This window comes from Neomonachus schauinslandi, chromosome 5, assembly GCF_002201575.2.
Source record: "Neomonachus schauinslandi chromosome 5, ASM220157v2, whole genome shotgun sequence".
Classification (NCBI taxonomy): Eukaryota; Metazoa; Chordata; class Mammalia; order Carnivora; family Phocidae; genus Neomonachus; species Neomonachus schauinslandi.
Window position 1 is genome coordinate 113,443,651 of NC_058407.1, and position 20,535 is coordinate 113,464,185.

Below are 20,535 nucleotides of genomic sequence, written 5' to 3' on the forward strand. Positions count from 1 at the left end.
ATAGGAGATGGAATGTCATAGCTTGCTCTTTCTCAGTTCTTCTGAGGGCAGGCTGACTTCTTCCCTGGCTGGCATCACTAGAGAGCTCTCACAAGAGGGTGACTACCCTCCCCACTCCTCTGGACTGTAGGACTGAGCTTAGGGCTTTGATCGTTATTACCATTTCATTTTGCAAAACACGCAGCTTTAAGTCGAAAAGCAAATGGAAGTTTTTTGCCATTTATGTGTCTAGATACTTAAGTTTGGCATGAGGAATTAAAGGAATATGCATCCCTTTTACGGATAAATTATGCGGCTGCTGGGATTGTTTCTTTGTTTTTTTTTTTTTTCTTTTTTTTCTTCCCTCTTTTGATGCCTTTACTTCAGCGCGTTAGAGTCTAGCTCCTCGGCCCTTATTTCAGGCTTCAGTTGTTCTTGTTGTTTCATTCACACCTGATGGCCTGCAAGTTATTTCTCTTACAGCCAACCGTTGCCCCATGCTGGCGAGGGGGCTTTAGATGGAAAAGGAGCTGCAGGAACCGATGAAGCATGAGAGGAACACTTTTGCGTAAATATAGCTAATGATCGTCATCGTAATAGAAACACCGCAGGAAAAGGGGACAAAAAGGATGATCCTGAGCAATATTTAGAGATCAAGTTTTCCTCCACTGCCTAGCTGATGTTCATGTTCATCAGTTTTGATTCCCACCAATCAATGAAATGAAAAACCTACTCATTTTCAAACAGTTTGAGAGGACGCCAATAACTCCTGCTCTTGACTTATTTATTTTTGCCAAATGAGACTCATTCCAAAGAATGAGTCTTATCTTGGGTGGTGGGGACCCAGTAAGTGTCCTTGTGCAAGCTCTTTTGAGAGAGGAGGGGGCCCCTGCCCATCCCACCACTTTTACTAGGGCAATAACTCCAGGCAGCCGCTCCATACTTAGTACCACTTAGAAGAGATTCAGAGGGGCGCCTGGGTGGCTCACTCGTTAAGTGTCCTCAGTTAAGTGTCTGCCTTCGGCTCAGGTCATGATCTCAGGGTCCTGGGATCGAGCCCCACATCGGGCTCCCTCCTCCTCAGGAAGCCTGCTTCTCCCTCTCACTCTGTCTCTCTCAAATAAATAAATAAATAAAGTAAAAAAAAATAAACTCCCTTTTTCCGAATAGATCTTTAGAGGCTTCCTTTAGATAGTTGCTGACTGCATTATTTCACACCCAAACCCCCTCTGTTTCTTGTTAGCTATCTGCCTCTCTCCTGCTCAGGCATTCAGTTGACTTTGAAAAGTCTTATGGAGGACATTAGGAGAAGGAAGGGAAAAATGAAGGGGGGAAGTCCGAGGGGGAGATGAACCATGAGAGATTATGGACTCCAAGAAACAAACTGAGGGTTACAGAAGGGAGGGGGGTGGGGGGATGGATGAGCCTGGTGATGGGTATTAAGGAGGGCACGTACTGCATGGAGCACTGGGTGTTATACGCAAGCAATGAATCATGGAACACTGTATCAAAAGCTAACGATGTGGGGCACCTGGGTAGCTCAGATGATTAAGTGTCTGCCTTCGGCTCAGGTCATGATCCCAGGGTCCTGGGATCAAGCACCGCATCGGGCTCCTGGCTCAGGAGGCAGCCTGCTTCTCCCTCTCCTTCTGCCTCTCCCCCTGCTCACGCTCTCTGTCTCTCTCTGTATCTCTGTGTCTCAAATGAATAAATAAAATCTTTTAAAAATGCTAAAAAAACCCTAATGATGTACTGTATGGTGACTAACATAATAAAATAAAATAAAATTAAATTAAAAAACCCCCAAAACCACGGCATAGGGAACTTTCTGCTGTAGACATGGTTCCTTACACAGGCACAATCTGTGATCTCACCCTGGCAGGTTGCACGCGTGCTGACCAAGTTATCTGTGTGTCCCCTGGGATGGGAGGGCCCCCCCCCTATTTGTGTGGGCTACTGAGAAAGCATCCAGCCCAATCCAGCCCCTCCCTCAAACATGGAGGGCCTCGGGGCGTGCCAGCCTCCCTCTAACCTCGCCCTTTATTGTTTCCTTCATCAAGTTTCCCTTGTGGACTCTTTGAGCGGTGGGTTTTCTAGCAGTTGGGTGTCTCTGGCATGTCCAGCTGGCTCTGGCCATTGCCTCCTGTGGGAGGTAAATGAAACCAGGTGGGAAGTCACTGATTTGTAACATTGAAATTAGGAATCTCATCCAAATGAGAAAGAAAATCTTTGACCTTTCCAGCCTGCTTACATTTCAGCACACAGGTATCCTCTTTGAAGGCGGCAATGAGTCAAGCCCAAACTGTGCAGCATTACAGAGTTTCTGTTTCTGAGGGGAGTGATCAAGGGTAGTTAAATTCTGGGGTAAACAGAGAAAGCTTACAAAACGAAGTCACTGGGTAGTTCCAGGGTTTTTTTTTTTTTTTTTTTTTTTAAAGCTTTATAACTAGACGATATCTAGTTGAAATGTGAAAAGGAAGCTATCGTGGTGGGTTTTGTCCTCCAAACAAAAGGAGGGCTTCAACTTCCCCAAGGGATCAATCACTGGGTAAAAACCAAGAATTGAGAGACAACAACAACAACAACAAAATGCCTCTTAAGAATCCAGATGTTCTGCTGTAGAATGCAATCTGGGTTTGTTTTCCAGATGGGTGAGCATTAGAAGCAATTTGGCTCCTGTCCTTGCCCATGCAGAAGGCAGATATCTAGACACAGGATTAAAGAAACTTAATTCCGGGTAATTTTCGATTTGGAAATCCATTTTTAACCTCATAATAAGGGTCACCAAATAAAGTTTCTGTCTTTAGTTGACATTCGGCCTATCTACACAAGCTCACCTTTGCCCTCCACATTAGCCATAATTTGAAAACATCAACGTGGCGTCCGCACTGTAAGGCCTTGTCCCCAGTGTCGTAGGACAGGTCGTAGTGTTTATCTTGCTGGAAGAGGTAGGAGGCATGCATCTGGTTACAACTCTGCATCAATCCCTAGAAGAGAAGAGAAAACTTAGGAAACTCTACTGACTTGATCAAGTACTCTGTTAGATTTACATTGTGGTGAAAATTATTAAGAAAAAAAAATTTTAAAGGGACACCAAATTTCCTGGAGAAAGAAAGCAGGAAGAATCAAATGTTTAAGATGGGCCAAGGGGTGCCTGGGTGGCTCAGTTGGTTAAGTGTCTGACTCTTGATTTCAGCTCAGGTTGTGATCTCAGGGTCGTGAGATCGAGCCCTGCGTTGGGCTCCGCATAGAGCCTGCTTAAGATTCTCTCCTTCTGCCCCTCCCCACCACTGTTTGTGCGCTCGTACATATGTGTGCACACTCTCTCTCTCTCTCTCTAAAAAAGTGAAAAATAAAATAAAATGGGACCAATATCTGGACAGTATGAGCTGTGGGGATAGGTCAGTTCTGTGGGATAAATGGCTCAGGGTCAAATGTAACTACAGGTTAACAACAGGGGCATATATGCTTTAACTCTTCTTTTTAAGAGAATGTGTTTCTTTAGAAACAATCATAATCAGAATATAATGTTTGTTCTTTGAGGGAACATCCTGCTGTTTTAATTTTGTTGTAATTAAAATACTTTAGAAACTCTTTGGTTCTGTAAAATACTAATAGTGAGATTATTCTAGTGTTTCATTCATACTTAGTTCAAGTACTTTATCATTTGGCTGTTAGGGTTTGAGTCCTCTTTGGAAGTCATAGCTTTTAAGATAGTTTATTGTTATTTTTATATGCTGAAATCTAAAACAATAAAGACATTGTTATTCTGAGAGGTCTTAAATAACCAATCTTTCAAATGCCATGTTCCCCTTTCAAGAGGGGTTAGTACTGCATTTTTATACTCGGTTGCTTGTGGTGGTTTGTTTGGGACGTTTCATTGCCAATGATCATTAATTTGCCCCATCACCAGGAGCTTGGTATGGAAAATGGGTGGCAAAGTGACTGAACGATTCCAAAGAACAGTGAATGAATCATGCTCTCTGACTAAAACAGCATTGTCCGTCTCCTCACCAGAAACCCCACCACGTTTCAATTTGTCACGAACCACAGGAAGCCTTTGACTCTTTCATTATCTACAGTATAATTGTGATTTTACAGAAGCTTTGACATTTGTTGTTTTTTTTTTCCTTGTGACTCATGACAAGAGAAGAGAGAAGCCTAAAACGTGGTCACCAAGTTGAAGTTAGAAGTGAGAATTCTTTAAAAAAAAAAATGTATCAAATGAAAGCAAACTGTAATGCAACTAAAATTTAACTGGGTCCTAAAAGACCATATGGTAGGCAATGAAGCTGAGCTCGACCCTATAGTTTGGGCTTCATTTGCAGTTGAATTCATTGAGATTCAGGGAAATTAAATAACGGTAATAGAGTAGTAGAATGACTTTGGATTTGAAAAAGAAAATTCACTCAAAGACCAATAAGATTGAAAATTGCAACAGGTGCTTCAATTTTGTTTCATGGTCACAGAAGCTTGGCATGTAAGCTTGCTCACAAAAAGGTGCCACAGTCGTAGGGAGATCACCCCAGAGTCTGGAATGGTGGATAGAGTGGACCTGGGATAGGAAAAGCAACTCAAAACACAGGACCTCCCAAAGGCTGGCCGGCATCAGTCTCACTATACAAAAGGATAAATAAAAGTCATGTTTTTCACATAAAGGGCCTTAATGAGATAATAAATACTCTGATTCCAAGCCATTAAAAAGTTATAGACCGTTATGTGGCCAACTATTTTAAGTACACTAATAATTGCTGTGCTCTCAAATAGTTGCTGTAAAAGAAATTCCCAGGGTCAAATAAATTTAGGAAACTCTACATCATAAATCCCTTCTTCAAAGGTAGTTGCAATATATATCAGCATATTAAAGGCTCTGATATGCCCCGAAGTAACAAAACTTCCTTTTAACTCTTCAATCTAAAATACCCTAGGATTTTTTTAAACCCGGAACTCTCTTATCACAGAATACTTAATACAGTCTTATACAATGGCATTATTCCTTATATCTCAATAAGGGACATGCCGTCAGAGTATCATAAACTCTTGGATTTGGAAGGGATCCTAGAGCTTTTATTTTACTCCTTCTCAACGAAGGAATCTTTTCTATCTTCTTACTAATAAGTGGCTGTCCAATCTCCAATCACTTCCCCTGGCAGTGAATTTATTTCATTACCCAGATTCATTACCTCTGGGGAAGCTTAATTTTTAGAAAAGCTTTCCTTTCATTGACCGGAAGTCAGACCTAAAATCATAGCATATTCTGATTCAAACCCAGTGCTACTGGGCCCGTTCCCTGAAGCTGCAAGGAAAAAATGAATCTCTTCCACTTGAGAGTCACTTAAACTGTGAAGGCTGCCATCCTCCAGCCCTTCAAGTTTCTTTTTCTTTTTAAATTAAACATCCTTAGTTATTTCAACCATCCCTCTCACATGCTCACCAATTGTTCCCCACTGTTTGAACCCTAGCTTGTTGGGGTCCCATATGCAATTTGGCATTGACCTAAGCAACCACTCCAGGCATGGAGGACAGTGGGAGACTACGACCTTCCTCATTCTGAAACTCTTTTTTTTAACCCATTAGTATTTTATGAATGCTAAGTTTCTCTTGACTCATTGTGGACCCTGCTGAGTACAACCTAATGTTCTATGCCTTTTTTAGAAGTGCAATTTAGCTAAATCCATATATCTATGGCTAATTGATTTTCAACAAGGGTGCCAAGACCATTCAATGGACAAAGAGTAGTCTCTTCAATAAATGGTAGTGGGGGAACTGGATATCGCATGCAAACTCATACCTCACACCGTACATAAACATTAACTCAAAATGGTTCAAAGACCTAAATTTAAGAGCTAAATTTAGCTGTGTTTTCTTAGAAATGTTGGCAAGGTTGTAGAGTAAGTTGGAACTCTCATGCACGCTGGTGGGACAGTAAAATGTTTCAGCCACTTTGGCAGTTCCTCAGTAAGGTAAATATAGAATTACCATATGATTTAGCAGCTCCATTCCTCCATTGAAAACAGTTCCCTCATTTGAAAACAGATAGTCAAACAAATAATCGTACACAAATGCTCAGAGCAGCTCTATTCATAACAGCCAAAAAGCAGAATTAACCCAAATGTCCACTGAAGGATGAATGGATAAACAAACTGTGGTACATTCATACAACGGAATATTGTTCAGCCACAGAAGGAATGAAATTTTGGTACATGCTATGACATAAATGAACCTTGCAAACATTATGCTAAATAAAGTAAGCCAGACATACACACGCATAATTTAGCCATGTAAGAAACATGCTTGTCTTGTCAACTCAAAATAGAATCATCCTCTACATGGAAATAAGAGCAGGACTTCGTAATTATCCTCATGAACGATTTCTTCTTTTTGGATATGGCTCGCTGTTCTAGGCTGTGAATCATCCTTCATTCTGATTCCATCACTACACACATTTACTCTACCAAACTCTACTGATGGACTGGGCCATGAATCAGGAAAGACGTACCTCTTCTCTAACCAGGAGAGCGGAGCACTGCAAAGGGACGCCCATCATCTTGTGTGGGTTCCATGTCACAGAGTTGGCCCTAAAGGAAAGAAATGGAGTTAAGAGGGTGGCACCTATGACAGGCTCAGGCTACAAGGTCTTGTGCCGGGCCAACAGAGCTTTGAGGTTCTTAGCATTGTTTCTCAGACTCCTGGATGACACTAAGTTTACAACATAAGACGTGGACTCTTAAACCTACAACCTTTTTTTTGTCTACAGAGAGAGTAGGCGAGGGTGGGCATCTTCATGCGGCTCCCCCTTAGCTTCCATGGAGGAATTCAGCCAGCCTCCATGTGATCTGAGAGTCCCTTTGAGTGACTGGGATCATCCAGTCCAGCATCCCGCCTTTGGCGGCCAAGGAGGAGGGCACCAAGCAGGTGAAGGGGCTGTCCTCACGTGCCTATATTGTTCCTGGAGGCACTACCATAGTGGCCTGGGGTGTAAAGCGATGGCTTATTTCACTGCTTAGTTTTGTTCTTCTCACCCATCTCTCCTTCTTCCTCTTCAATTGATTATTACATTTTTCATATCTGTCCTTTCATAATAGCTTCTAGTTCATCCCATTTTCATCTCTTCTCTGACCCAGACACGTCCTTCTAGACCACAGGTGGGATATGCTATGGTTCCTATAGCAGTTTTCAATCTATTTTGTCCCAACACACTTGAGAAATACAATGCTCTCCCATCAGTAATAGAGATTGTCAGGGATTTATGCTATTTGAAAAGTCTAAACCATAATTCTGGGTCAGATTCTTATAATAATAATAATAATAATAATAATAATGCCATCAAGGGCGAGCACAGGCCATGCATTCAGTCTTATGTCCTTGCTCTATCCCATACCCATTTTCATTTTTCATGACACCATTTTCATCACACCAGATTATTTTTTATTCTCAGAAAATTCTATTCTCATGCTCCTGGGTCTCTTAATGTTATTTCTTCTTCCTGGAATGTCATCTCTCTTTGCTCCACTTGGCTAAATCTTACTTATTCTTTAAGTCCCAGATCAAGTGTTATTTTCTCTGCAGACTTCTTCAACTTCATTCAACTTCTCTCTCTCACTCCCGCTGAACTGCTCCAACCGGCTCCTCCTTTGGCTCCCAGGGAAAGCAAGTGTCCCCTCCATGAGTGAGTTCCCATCGCTCACTTCACGGGTTTATCAGGCAAGGTGAGCCCCTGTGCATGTCTTCTGAGAGCCTAAGGGATCCTTGGGGATGAGAATCATGAATGTGACCTTGGCATAAACAGACTCACAGGAGGAGGGAAAGTAGAGCTACCCATGGCAGCTGGCTCCAGAGTCCTGCAGATCGCTGGCCCTCCTCTGGCTGAACAACAGACTTGGGCTCACCTGCTCCCAGCACTCGAGTTGCTTCCCAAGCCCAAGAACCTTGGGAAGAAATGAGAAGCTGGGAAACATCCCATTCTTCTATCTGATGAGTGGTGGGCATCAGTTGGCCAGTCAGAGAAGGTTTTCTGGCCTGGGGATCTCATCTGAATCAGTAAATAGGCCAGCTCATCTTCTGATACACAGTAAGCATTAAACAAGTTTGGCTCCTACTATTGATTTCAATTCTATCATTTACACACTGTGGAACTTTGAGCACATATACACTGCTTCTAGAATGTTCTACAGCTCCATGCCTAATCCTGATGAAACTCAGCTTTGTCGGTAATGACACTTGATGGAGGAGAGAATAACTGTTCATTTCTCTGACTGGAGGTGTTTGTTTCGATGCTGTGGCCAACTTGTCTAAATTTTTAGAGCAGATGCTGTCGAGGCCCACGACTACCCGTCACTGAGTTCCTTGTCCTGCCTCTCTCGCAGAAGGGCTGCCTTATGAAGATGGCAAAAAGCTGCACAGAGTGATTCAATGACATGCCCTTAGTTTGTTTGAGAAATGTTGGCAATTTATGAAAAACAGCCTCAGGTTCATTTCAAAATCTTTTGCTGTGAGGTTCAGTCCTGAACCTTCTGTGATTTATTGTAAGTTAGAGAAAACTGACTCCCTGAGGGCTGTTTTAAGATATGTCCTTGTGGGGGCGCCTGGGTGGCTCAGTCGGTTAAGCGACTGCCTTCGGCTCAGGTCATGATCCTGGAGTCCCGGGATCGAGTCCCGCATCGGGCTCCCTGCTCAGCAGGGAGTCTGCTTCTCCCTCTGACCCTCCCCCCTCTTGTGCTCTCTCTCTTTCATTCTCTCTCTCAAATAAATAAATAAAATCTTAAAAAAAAAAAAGATATGTCCTTGTGCCCTCACTTGTACCTCAAACTCAGCAGACCCCACATGAACTCATTAACGTGCCCCTCCTCATCCTTCCAGATCTGTTCTTTCACGTGTGTTCTGTGCCTCAGTGCCTCACACTGTCCTCCTCCCGCACATCTAGCTCTCAAACCTCAGATGTTAGTATCATTGTCTTCTTTCTGCTCTCCCGATATCACCCCTTGCAGCTCTAGCTTTTTTTTTAAACTTTGTATGAAGTGCTTTATTCTGTGGTACTTGGTGCTTGTAACTTTTGAGGAAGATGCTTCCTAGAGTACAACAAGCTAATGCTAGCTTGGTCAAAGATACCTACAAAAAAATGTCCCCCGTACTTTTCAACATATTATATAAGACTGTAAAGTCTGTCAAGGCAGAGAGTGTGGAATTTCTTAAAGTACTGGAAAATAAGGCAAAAGAAAGTGTTATATACAAAGAGTGTTTAAGCATTCTGTAATATACAATGGTCTTCATGTAATTAGAGCGCGACTTATCTATATACATACACAAAGTGTTTCAGAAGCAAGGGAAGTCAACAGAAGCACTAGTTCTTTAAATTGCATGTGGTCCCGTAGACAAGCAGGTCTCTGTGGTGGTTCGTCCTGTTGCATGGAAGCCACATGGCTGGGTTCATCCACTTATTTCCCTCCCAGCCGCTACCGCCTGGGTTTGCACCCTTAGCTTCTGCCACCACTGCTACCCCTCACCTGGACATTCTCGAGAGCTCAGTGGCTTCTACTGGGTCCCTGGCCTCCATCTCCTCCCAAATCCAGAGCTGTCTCTCCAAAGGGCAGGTGAGATCATATGACTCGTCTCCTCACTGCCCCCCTGCCCCCTCCCCATGGCTGCTACTGCAGGGGCTTTCACCCCCCCTCCCAATCTGAGAAATATAATGCTCTCCATGCAAAATAATGGCTCCGAGAGCAGGGATTCTCAGCTCAGGGATTTATGTTGATCCTGACTTGGTCCTGTGGGCAGGCCCTCCACTGAGACTCCCTGGGCAGGACTTGTGGACACTCCACGAGCTCCCTACTCACTGCCGTGAGTCCCTCTCAGTCTCCATCCAAACTTATCTGGACTTCCTCCAAGGACCCTTTCAAACCTCCATGCCCTTGCTCTTCACCTTGAATGTCCATCTTCCACTTTCGCCTGACACAGCCCCAATGCCCACCCCTGCGCGAAGGCTTCTGTGAATAACCCCGTTTAGCAGGAATCATCCCTTTCTCTGTGCTTGCCAGTCAGCTCTCTTGTCTATCTCTTGAGCCTTTACTTTCTCTGCCTTGAAGTTTAACCCATCATTGACTGCCACTCTTCCCTACCAGATTCTAAGCCCTTTGAAAATAGGCTTCACACCATATTTGTCTTTGTGCCCTCACTGGGCCTGGTGCTGCGCCTTGCATATGGAAGAGGTTCAGTCACTACTGAGCTGAATTTCTAAACCGCCGGCTCTCGGGGCAGGAGTGCGGGCAGTGATTGGTAACATGGCAGAAGCAGGGCCAGGACCTTCAGCCGGGCCCGAAAGCCTTGAGAGGGGGTGACCGCAAAGGGAGATTACAGGCAAACAGCAGCCTGCTGTGGGGAGGGATTAAAGAAGACAGTTTACAATGCCCAGAAGCGTACTTGGGAGCGTTAGGGCTCTGGGCACACCCTCTCAGCTACGCCGTCTCTAGAAAATTTGACAGCGTTAGCAAGAAGAACGCTGCTTTTTGAGAGTTTGGTAGGTACTCAAAGGGAGTGCCAGGTAGGCTCTGGTGACTTGTGCCATTTTGTTGTGAAGAGGGCACTCTGGGGACCCTGTGACCATGGGGAAACCTCTTGATCTGGGGACAAGAATTGACCATGGATTTCCTCTGTTTTAGAGTGAATCCTTGGGAACACGTGTGCCCCCAAGTGGGACAAATTTTTGTCCCTAAACTTATGCCCATGCCCATTATGCCCAGGGGTTTCCACTGGCTCTACGAGCTTATTCACCAAAGACGATGTGCCTTTTGCTAATAAGTCAGCAAGACGGATACTCTCGGGTACAGAGGTGGCAGTCCCTCTTTTTTGGGGACTTCATCTTTGGCTCTTCCACTTTATAGATTTAGGTACAATACGGTTTCAGAACTGCGGCAATTGGAGGAGACTATGTTCCACGGTGAATGTTCTAAGCTTTGCTCTGAAATAACAGTCTTTAGTATAAAAGTGTGTGGGTGTTTATTTTTCCAAGGCTCAGGGTAGGTAATTTAGTGAGCTTTTAAGTCATCACTGGTAGAGGACGCTCCCTGGCTTTTGGCACTCAGAGTCCCAGATGGCATTAAAAGTACAATAATAGACACTTACATTTTGTGCCAGTCAGAAAGAAACTAAAGAAGAGAAGGTACTGTGTACAGGCCGCCTCTCTCTTGAAAGCACGAGAATTCGTTCTTGTTCTGATCATCCGAGCAGGCACCTTCCAAGCTGCTCTTTTTTTTTTTTTTTTCCCCCATCATCTCTCCCTGTGTAGTGCATTGCCTTCTCCTTAAGCGTCTGGCTCCATAGAGATCTTCATGGCAAAAAGGAATTGGGCATGGGAGAAGCCCTAGAGGACTGGAGCTAAGTGGGAACCTGTCATCAGAGCCCGGGCGGCGATACCTGCCAGCCGCTGACCCCAGCCGGCAGACTCACGGATGGCTACCCTGCCCACTTGGGCCTCAGCGGGTCTCTTGAGTCTTCCACAGATGAGGCAGTGTGCCCCTGACTCTGCCTCTGTGACCCGTGCCTCTCGGGTTCTCTGTGTGTGAGCGGGCCTGGGCATCACGGAGCACGCCGGGGGCATCCTTCCTGGCTTGGCCCCATAGCCAACGCCGACAGATGCTCCCACGCTCCGTCGGCCTCACTCCTCATCCCAGAGCAGAAACTGTGCCAAGATATCTGGAGGCAAAGCCAGTGGGAGACTCTTCCTGGGCAGCATCTGGCTACTGGGCAGGGCATGGTGGGCCCTTGGCAGCCTCAGACCAACTCAGGCTTTCTCAGTTAGTTGCCTGGTGTATCAGAGCTCACCTCTGCTGTTGACCTGCCATGGTGTAATGGGAGAATGGGGACGCTGAGCTTCCTCTGTGCACAGTCAGCAAAGCCCGAGGCTGATTTTGCATTCTATAATTTTTTTTCCCCTTTTCTCTTCAGACCTGAATATGTTTTATGCTAATCAAATATCACCTCCTTTGGGTTTGGAGGCTTTTCTCAACCATCTACTGCTTAGTCACTGAAAAAAAGGGTGCTTTGCTGCATCCATCAGAGCTATGTAAAAAAAGAAAATTATCATGGGAAGGAAACCATGAGATGAGGTTCTCACAAGTATGTCTTGCTTTCAGCTGGCCGTATTAAACCTCAAACCCATGCTTTCAACACTGATAAATTACAAGGTGCAAAGTTATTTGTTGGTTTGCTTATAGCAGTGGATATTATCCTTTTGTGGAATATGAAAGCTACAGATCTTCTCCCTAGAAAATTATGACCTGTCAACAGGTTTTAAATAATTTGGGTAGTTGGTTCAGAGATTGTAGGAAGGTCATTGCTGAGCCCTCTGGTCAACCACGGACTCCAGTTAGGAATCTCTATTTATTTGAGAAACATTCTGCCTGGGCTACTGGATAGAGGATTTGATGTCTTTTTGTTATTAACATGTAATGTTCATGGGTCTATGACCACACAGATCAAGGCACACAAACACTGCAGAGAATGGGTTCACCTGTGTCTCAACAGTGCTTGGAAATTGTATGTAACTTGCTTTACACATTTAGCTTTCACACTTTACATTGTTAGCAAGAAAAGTGGGTGTACCTCTCCACGCCGCTCAGTTTCCATTTGTGCTTCTGGGACATCAGTAATCCCCCACCCCAAGCTGCCTGCAAAAGGAAGATCATATAAGGAACAGGGTAACAGGTCTTTCATTGCCTAGAGTTCTAAAGTTTGGTGTCTTCCAGAATAGCGAGAGTCTCGTGGGGTGAAAGTCATCTCCTTAGGCTCAGGCGACAGGGGGCTGGTCACCTTCTGGCACTAGACTTTCAAAGTTTAAATTGGAAGCTATTCTAAGGTTTCAGGTTCCATCCCACATTTAGACTAGTGTAAGGAGCCAAACTGGGGGCACATTTCTTGTGTCTGCACAAAGGAAAGATCCTTTCCCCCAACGCATCACCACCACTCATAGTCCTAGTAAAGCTCGTGATCTCAGAACAAGAAACCCTGTTGTCTGCCCTGTTGAAAGTACAGAGGATGGGCTAGGGGACTCATTAAGCAGCTTCCGAATTGTAAGGAAAACTCCTTTGGCAAGTCTGGATGATTCCAGAAGGAAGAAGCAGCTTCATAATCCTATTTCACTAATATGTATTTTAGGATAAGATAATTTCCCTGTCAAGAAAAAAAGGAAAGATGGGCGCCTGGGTGGCTCAGTTGGTTAAGCGACTGCCTTCAGCTCAGGTCATGATCCTGGAGTTCCGGGATCAAGTCCCACATCGGGCTCCCTGCTCAGCGGGGGGTCTGCTTCTCCCTCTGACCCTCCTCCCTCTCATGCTCTCTGTCTCTCATTCTCTGTCTCGCAAATAAAAAAAAAATTAATTAAAAAAAAAAAAAAAAAAAAAAAAAGAAAAAAAGGAAAGAAAGAAAGAAAGAGGAAAACAAGCAGGAAGAATTTGTGCCAGTTTGTTGAGCGACTAGAACATGCCTCTTAAAAACTCGTACTCAAGTTTGAAGATTAGAATTAGTGTAGTGATGCATTCATCTCCTTTAAAAAGAAGATGTTAAGATGGAGATTCATTGGAAAATGTTGGCATTCTTTGTGGGTAAAAATAATCCTAGGATAATTTTAAAGAAAAAAAAATACCTGTTAGGGTATAATTGCCTTTTTTTTAGTTTGTTGTAATTTCAGTTTTTTTACACTTTGAAAAATTATCCGATTTTCCAAATGTGTAATATTTTAAGATTTTCTCTAATTTAATTATAAAGAGTATAAACATTTAAGATAATAAGTGATACACTTGGTAGGTTTCAAAGAAAACAAATACAATTGGTTAAAAGATCTCCCCGCTCTGTTTTAAGTAGAAATCCTAGAGGAGAGACCATAGCACCTGCTGGCTCAGGATGCACAGACACTGTTATTTTTAAAGTTGTCAGGATAATCCTCTTCCGGTTTCAGCTAACAAGCTTTAATAGGCTCTCCAGTTCCGAGACCCAGGTCATGATGGTACTTGAATTGTTCAACTTAGTGTCTTCATTTGTAAAACAGATGGGGTCTCTGGTAGCCTAATGAACAACTCACACTGTGAATCAGGGAAGGAAAAGAAGACTGGTAACCACTATGCAGGGTAACACTGGGATCATGGAAATCTACCTGGTTCAGCCTTAGTAATAGTGGATTAGTAACGAACAGTTTGTAGATAACAGCTGATCTTTGAACCGCACTTTGAGTAATACTGGCCTATGCTTAAATTTCTTCACTTTGTCCTTCTAAATCTTGACTTTTTTTTTTTTCATTTGAAAATGTTTTGGTGGGCACATCTTCATTTTAGCGTGACTAGGTCTGGAGTCAAAAACATTTGAACTATAATTTATCTTCTTAGCTGGCCCAGCTAAGAAATTGGAAATTTGGTGGCCCATACTTCCCTAGCAAGCTGCCGAGTCTGCTTTCCTCTCCAAATATACAAATACCTGACTTGAGCTTGAGGGTTTTGTTTTTCTGTGTTTTTTTGTTTGTTTGTTTTTTTATCCTCTGGGTTTCCTATGTAAATGTAACTCTTTTTTTGCCTTTTTGATCATTCTCCTAGGGAAGTACAACCTGCATGTGTGTAGGCTACATTCCTCCAAGGACGTTATAGGCTGATGAATCAAGAGCTAAGTGCTCAGCTTGGGTACTGGTCATAGAAATAATTTGAATATTATCATGTTGGGGACATTAAGGCAGGTCAGCCTCTGACTTCCTCCAGTCAATGTTGGATACTGGGTGAGTTGTGGGCTACTTTGTCTCTGCACTCTTCAAAAGCTTAAATCTCCCCATTCTGAAAATAGGCTCCCAAAGGAAAAAAAAAGAGAGAGGGAGAGAGAACATTTCATTCCATGAGCCCCTAATGAATAAATGTGCAAGGATATTTTAGTGGCCGTCCCTATGGGATACTCACATCCACATGCATCCAGATCTTGTACTTTTTGCAAATGTCAGCAACTGCCAAGAGGGGGTCAAATGCTCCATACACAGTGGTCCCAGCTGTGGCGCTCACAAGGAAAGGAACAAATCCCTACACAAACAAGAAAGCCCCAGATAATGTCAAACAGGGCGTCACAGACTTTTTTTTTTTTTGAGCTGATAAAAACAGTGGATATTCTCCCTCTGTCATACACTTCTCCAGTTTTGGAACCATCAAAGGGAGTGTTGACCCCTTGGAGTCTGGGAAGGTTTTCACTCTCCAGGATCTGAGTTCTCCAAGACATTCTGTTGGACCTGCCATTTGCCTTAGGAGAACAGACACTTGGTTCTCAGGAGAGGCCACACTGCACCCAGAGGTGAGGAAGTTTTATGGTGCCCCCAAGCCATTTATATATTCAAGGTAGATATTCTACCCCACTTTGTTCACTTTCTAGTCTTCCTTTTTGCTCACTTTCCAGTCTTCCTTTTACATAACAGTCCCCTAGATTGAGCAGGCAAAAGAACAAAGAAGGAAATACAACCGGCCCATTATTCCTATTTAGAAAATCCTGAGATCATTTATTTGGTGTCTTAGAGGGAAGGGTTCATGTGGGATTAGACAATAAGCCATGACCGTTATCTGTCTAAGTAGTCCTCAGTCTGTCTGGCCCAGGCTAAATGAAAATTGCTGGAAGGTAGAAAGAAGAATGCCTCAAACAGAATGAACAGAGCCATGATGTGACAGGCTGTCAGAGTCCGTCTTTAGGTGGCAGCAAAGGTTTAATCTTGTGGTTTATGCTACTAGAAGTAGTTGGAGCACAGGAACAAGGGGAACCTCCTGCTGCCACTTTGCAGGAAAATATAAAAGGCAGATGAAAAGAAATAATGTTTTCCTAAATTGATAATAATAAAACGCACCCGTTCTTCTCGTTGAACTAGGAACCGTGGGTCCTATCCACTAAAAGTTACACTAAGGGAGTTCTACAAACCAGCTCTCTGGTTTGCGGGGTTAGAAATGACTTTCTAGAGCTTTTGGGAATCTTTTGCTGGTCTCCAGAACTTGCTGCTTCTAAGACTTCTAAATTGCATTCCAAAGAAGAATATGCTTGGAGAGCCAATCATAACCATATTCCTAGGTGGAAAAAATTGGTCCTTTTCAAGTAACCACACCACAGTAACTCATGCTGCATTGGTGTTGTGATATTTTCCACTTGTGAAAATGATCTTTCAACTGTATGTCTGTTTAATGCCAACTCTCAGCACATAGTAAAGCTTTAGAAATTCCTCCAACATCACTGTGTATATTATCACAGGGTGTATTATTTAAACAGCAATTTAGATCTTTCCAAAGCAGAGGCTACAACTCAGAGAAATAAATAATGACTGGATGCAAAAATCCCATATTCTCAGTAAAGCTGGGAGGTTGAGAACTGGGTCTTCTTTTCAAAACAAAACCAAGGTGGCGGCACCTGGGTGGCTAAGTGTCTGACTCTTGATTGTGGTTCAGATCATGATCTCAGGGTTGTGAGATCGAGCCCTGTGTTGGGCTCTGCACTGGGCGTGGAGCTTGCTTGGGATTCTCCCTCTCCCTTTCCCTATGCCCCCCCACACCCCCCCCCCCCCCCCCCCCCCCCAAACAAACAAAAAAACCAAAACTAAAGTGTGTTCTCCACTGGATGGAAACAGAAATATGTACCCTTCGCTTGTTATGGGTTGAATAAAGCTCCCTACAAAAACTTACTTTTTGTTTGGCTTCAAGGATCCTTCTTTCAAGATCAGATGGGATCATTTTCCCCCTGAAAGGAAAAATACACACATTATAGGTTTGCTTCAAATAGTTTACTTTGTTGTCTTTACAAGCAGCCACATCAGGGTAAAAGTTCAACCCTACACAGTGGATAATCATGATCAGTTAAAACAACTCGATGCCTGTTTCCAGGAAGAAATGCAGTTCCTCCCTGAAGGATGCAGGATATAATTTCTGACACATTGAGGAGACTCCTGAACACACTGTGCTGTTAGAACAGCCACATGTCACTCCATGCCACACAGAACCCACTTTTTGGGTCATCCTCTTAACTCGGTTAAAACAAGCCTGCTTTGGCACGAGCCACTTGGCAATGAAAAGTGAGTGCAGAAAAGAGATTTGTGTTCCCAATCTTCAAATGAAGGGAGCTGCAATTTCACATATAGATGACATGCCAAGAAGAGAAATCCATTCTGAAACAATTGAATGAAAATATTAAATAAAAAAATATCTAATTACATTCTAAGTGCTAAAAGCATAAAGCTGGCCGGGAAAACATGGGCTCAAATTTCAAATATTTAGATACATGGACTTTGGAAAAAGAAACATCCTTTCTTTCCTTCCTGAAATGTTTCTTTCCTAAAATAAAAACACAGATAGTGCTTTGCTAATTACAAAACCGCATTATTATAATAATCAAAGGAGTTGATTTCGACAAGAAGCTGGATGTAGCTAGATGTGTCATCTTAGTCAAGTGACTTGATTTCTCTGTGCCTCTCATTACTGTCCCTGGAACAGAGTGATAGTAATATTACTTATGGAGTTATGAGGTTTAAATGAGTTAATAAATGCAAAATTATTTAAAAAGTGCTCGGCATGTGGGAAGCATTTCATAAATGTTAACTTGTATTGTTGAGATTGTTATGTATTATGACATCCTTCTCCCAAGACTTTGGGGGAAAAAATAGGGAAAGGACAGAGTAGTTGCATGGTGCCAGAAGTAGTAAAAAATTCTTTAAGCCAAAATAGCTCTCTTGAGGTTGCTAAACTGGCTTAACTTTTCACATCGGGGTCATCGATCTAGGTTTTTAAAAGGCAATTTGGAAAAATAAATTATGGGCAGGAGGTTGTCACAATAAATGGCTGGGAAACCCTACTGGCGTTTAGGGAGCAGTGAGTTGGGGGGGGTTGGTATTTGTTGCTAGGTCGATAATCCATTCCTGGCTGTCCCTGTGACTTTAGGCACTTCATTACATCTTCTAAGCTTTACATACTGAAATATGTTATTTTATTATAAGTTACTTTCCTAACACCCATTTTATAAAAAATAATTTGGGCATTATGTAGTTAAGTTTTATTTTCTGCGATTTTCATCTCAGGCTCATAAAGGAAGCAGTGCAAACTAGTTGGCATAAAAAGCAGACATTAGGCCTGAACGCCTTAAGAACCACTAATTTATGTGAAGCTGTTTTCCAAAGGAAGGCAGTTAAAATGCAATTATCTGGCAACAATCATAGACAAGTTACCAGTGATTAGTCAGGCTGGGTTGGAACAAAAGACAGTGAACGTACATTTGGTGCTGAGGGTACAATTCCGGGTCAGAGCCCCCACCTCTGGGGAACTTGGGTGAGATGGGGCTTCTGAAGGAGGGACAGAGGGAATGGAAAGCAGGGGGTGAGGCGGGGACAAGGAGCTCACTCCCTACATCTCTCCCTACACTTCACAGCTTAGCTGGGGTGAGGGGGGGGCATCCCACGAAGCAGTGATTTTCCATCTCTCTAGATCAGGCTACGCTCAAACACCTTGCTTCAGCACTGATAGAAACAAAAATTTGTACAGATTCAGAAGAAATTTGGGTATCATAGTTGTCTTTTACATAGTTTTCAGCACATTAAAGTTGCCATTGTATTTTTCTAGGTAAACATGGAAACTGAGAGAGAATTCTCAGAAACAGTTTGCAAATCCCAAATTTTCCCTAGTCTTCCACATACCAAAGGAGAGTAAAAGACTCTCCTCTCCTTTGGAGAGTTTTGGTTGGACAAGTTTGATAGCTGTGATTCACTCGTCTAATCACACCTGGATGTTAAGCATGAGGCAGTAAGGTGTCACCAAGAAGTCACAGATTAGGGTACATTATAATTGGAAGGGGCTGAAGACCTGTTTCTAGTCTAATTGTCTCATTTTTCAAATGAGGAAGCAGGCCAGGAGAAGCGAAGTGACTGCCCAAGATCAAATGTTGGCAAAAGGTTGATTGTAACTAGAAATAAAACACTAAGCTTCCTCGAAAGGCCAAACAGATAGGAAACCTATTTAGGAAGACTGGAGTCTTTTACGATAAGATAGATCCTTGCAGATAATATCTGACTTTCCTGGATCAGAGGTGTCATTCAAGCATGCTGAGAAAGCAGTAATGAACAGTGTGTTGCATTTCTCGATCGGAGTTTTGGGGCGGGCTCGTCAAATAACCCAGTTCAGGCAGAAAGTGATGGTTGTGGCTCTTGACTGGGCAGTTTGCAGCCTTTCTTAGGCCCTCTGCGTAAGATACCTGTTTTATCCACTTAGGGACCCAGAACCTGAAGGTGGCCGATCAACATTTGTTGGAGGTATGTGAGCAGAACAGAGAAGTTTAACTCACAGATGATATAGTATTGGGGCCTCTGGAGACAAAACTTTTCATCTTTCTGTTTATCTTAGAATTCGCTGAATTACTTTAGAACAATGGTTCTTAAAATTTAGTGTGCATAAAAAAATCACTTGTGTGTGCCTTTAAAATGCAGATTTCTTGGCCCCGCTCTTAGGGATTTTGATTCAGGAGGTCGATTATAGGGCCCGGGAATTAATTCCTTCCACAAAGATGTATTGAGCGCTTACTCTCGATGTGTCACACACTGTAGGGGGTACTGGGGTACCGGGGGAAACAGACCAGTTTCTACTCTTCAGGGCTTCCATGCTAACAAGAGAAACAAATAATCACACAGGAAAATAGATAAGACATGCACAGGAATCTGCATTTCTAACAAACACCCCAGATAATTCTGATCTGGATGCACATGTTGGGAAACACTGCTTTAGAAATGGAAATTTTAGCCTGGTAGGCATTTAAACAATCGTGTGACAGACTAGCCAAGTACCATTCATATGACCTATGGGTTTTTTTTTTTTTTTTAAAGATTTTATTTATTTATTTGACAGAGAGAGACATAGCGAGAGCAGGAACACAAGCAGGAGGAGTGGGAGAGGGAGAAGCAGGCTTCCCGCGGAGCAGGGAGCCCGATGTGGGACTCGATCCCAGGACCCCGGGATCATGACCTGAGCCGAAGGCAGACGCTAACGACTGAGCCACCCAGGCGCCCGACCTATGGTTTTGAGCCATCATGGCTGTAGGGCGGGGAGCAGAAGGAGCTCCAGATATGGATCCTGCATCCCCTGCTGGTCTATGTGCTGTGGGATGAGACAACATCTGGGTGACAACCAGCAGGGTCATCTGAGGACTGGAAGCTGTCTGGCCAGGCCTGGATTTTCCAGACAAACATCTCTTGGTGCAGGGAGGCTTTGGATGGCAGCTGTCGCATTCTGTAGGTCTGGCCTCAAAGTATCTCCATAGCAAAAAATGTATGTCTTTAATGTTTACATGTCCCTGACTTTAAGGACACAATTAAGTAGTGCCTGATGCTTTTAATGCTAGTCTCTGGTAGCTGTTCGTGTTTACGAAAGGGCTGCCATTGAAGTGGGGATTGTTGAATCAGATTGCTGCTTTTGATGTGGCTGCCTTGCGTTGAGATTCCTGATTTTGCAACAGTCTTTATTTATTTATTTATTTGACAGAGAGAGACACAGCGAGAGAGGGAACACAAGCAGGGGGAGTGGGAGAGGGAGA

At 43.4% G+C, this 20,535-nt stretch overlaps 1 protein-coding gene across 1 annotated transcript in view; it reads right to left on the minus strand.

The window, feature by feature from the left end:
* The window catches only part of GAD2 (glutamate decarboxylase 2), a 77,668-nt gene that overhangs the window by 13,843 nt on the left and 43,290 nt on the right, over positions 1 to 20,535 (minus strand). The window contains exons 9-13 of the mRNA XM_021687153.1: positions 16,653 to 16,707; positions 14,907 to 15,023; positions 12,577 to 12,641; positions 6,479 to 6,557; positions 2,817 to 2,966 (exon numbers count right to left, since the gene is read on the minus strand). Of these exons, the coding sequence (XP_021542828.1) occupies positions 2,817 to 2,966; positions 6,479 to 6,557; positions 12,577 to 12,641; positions 14,907 to 15,023; positions 16,653 to 16,707 (466 nt within the window). The remainder of the gene's footprint in view (positions 1 to 2,816; positions 2,967 to 6,478; positions 6,558 to 12,576; positions 12,642 to 14,906; positions 15,024 to 16,652; positions 16,708 to 20,535) is intronic.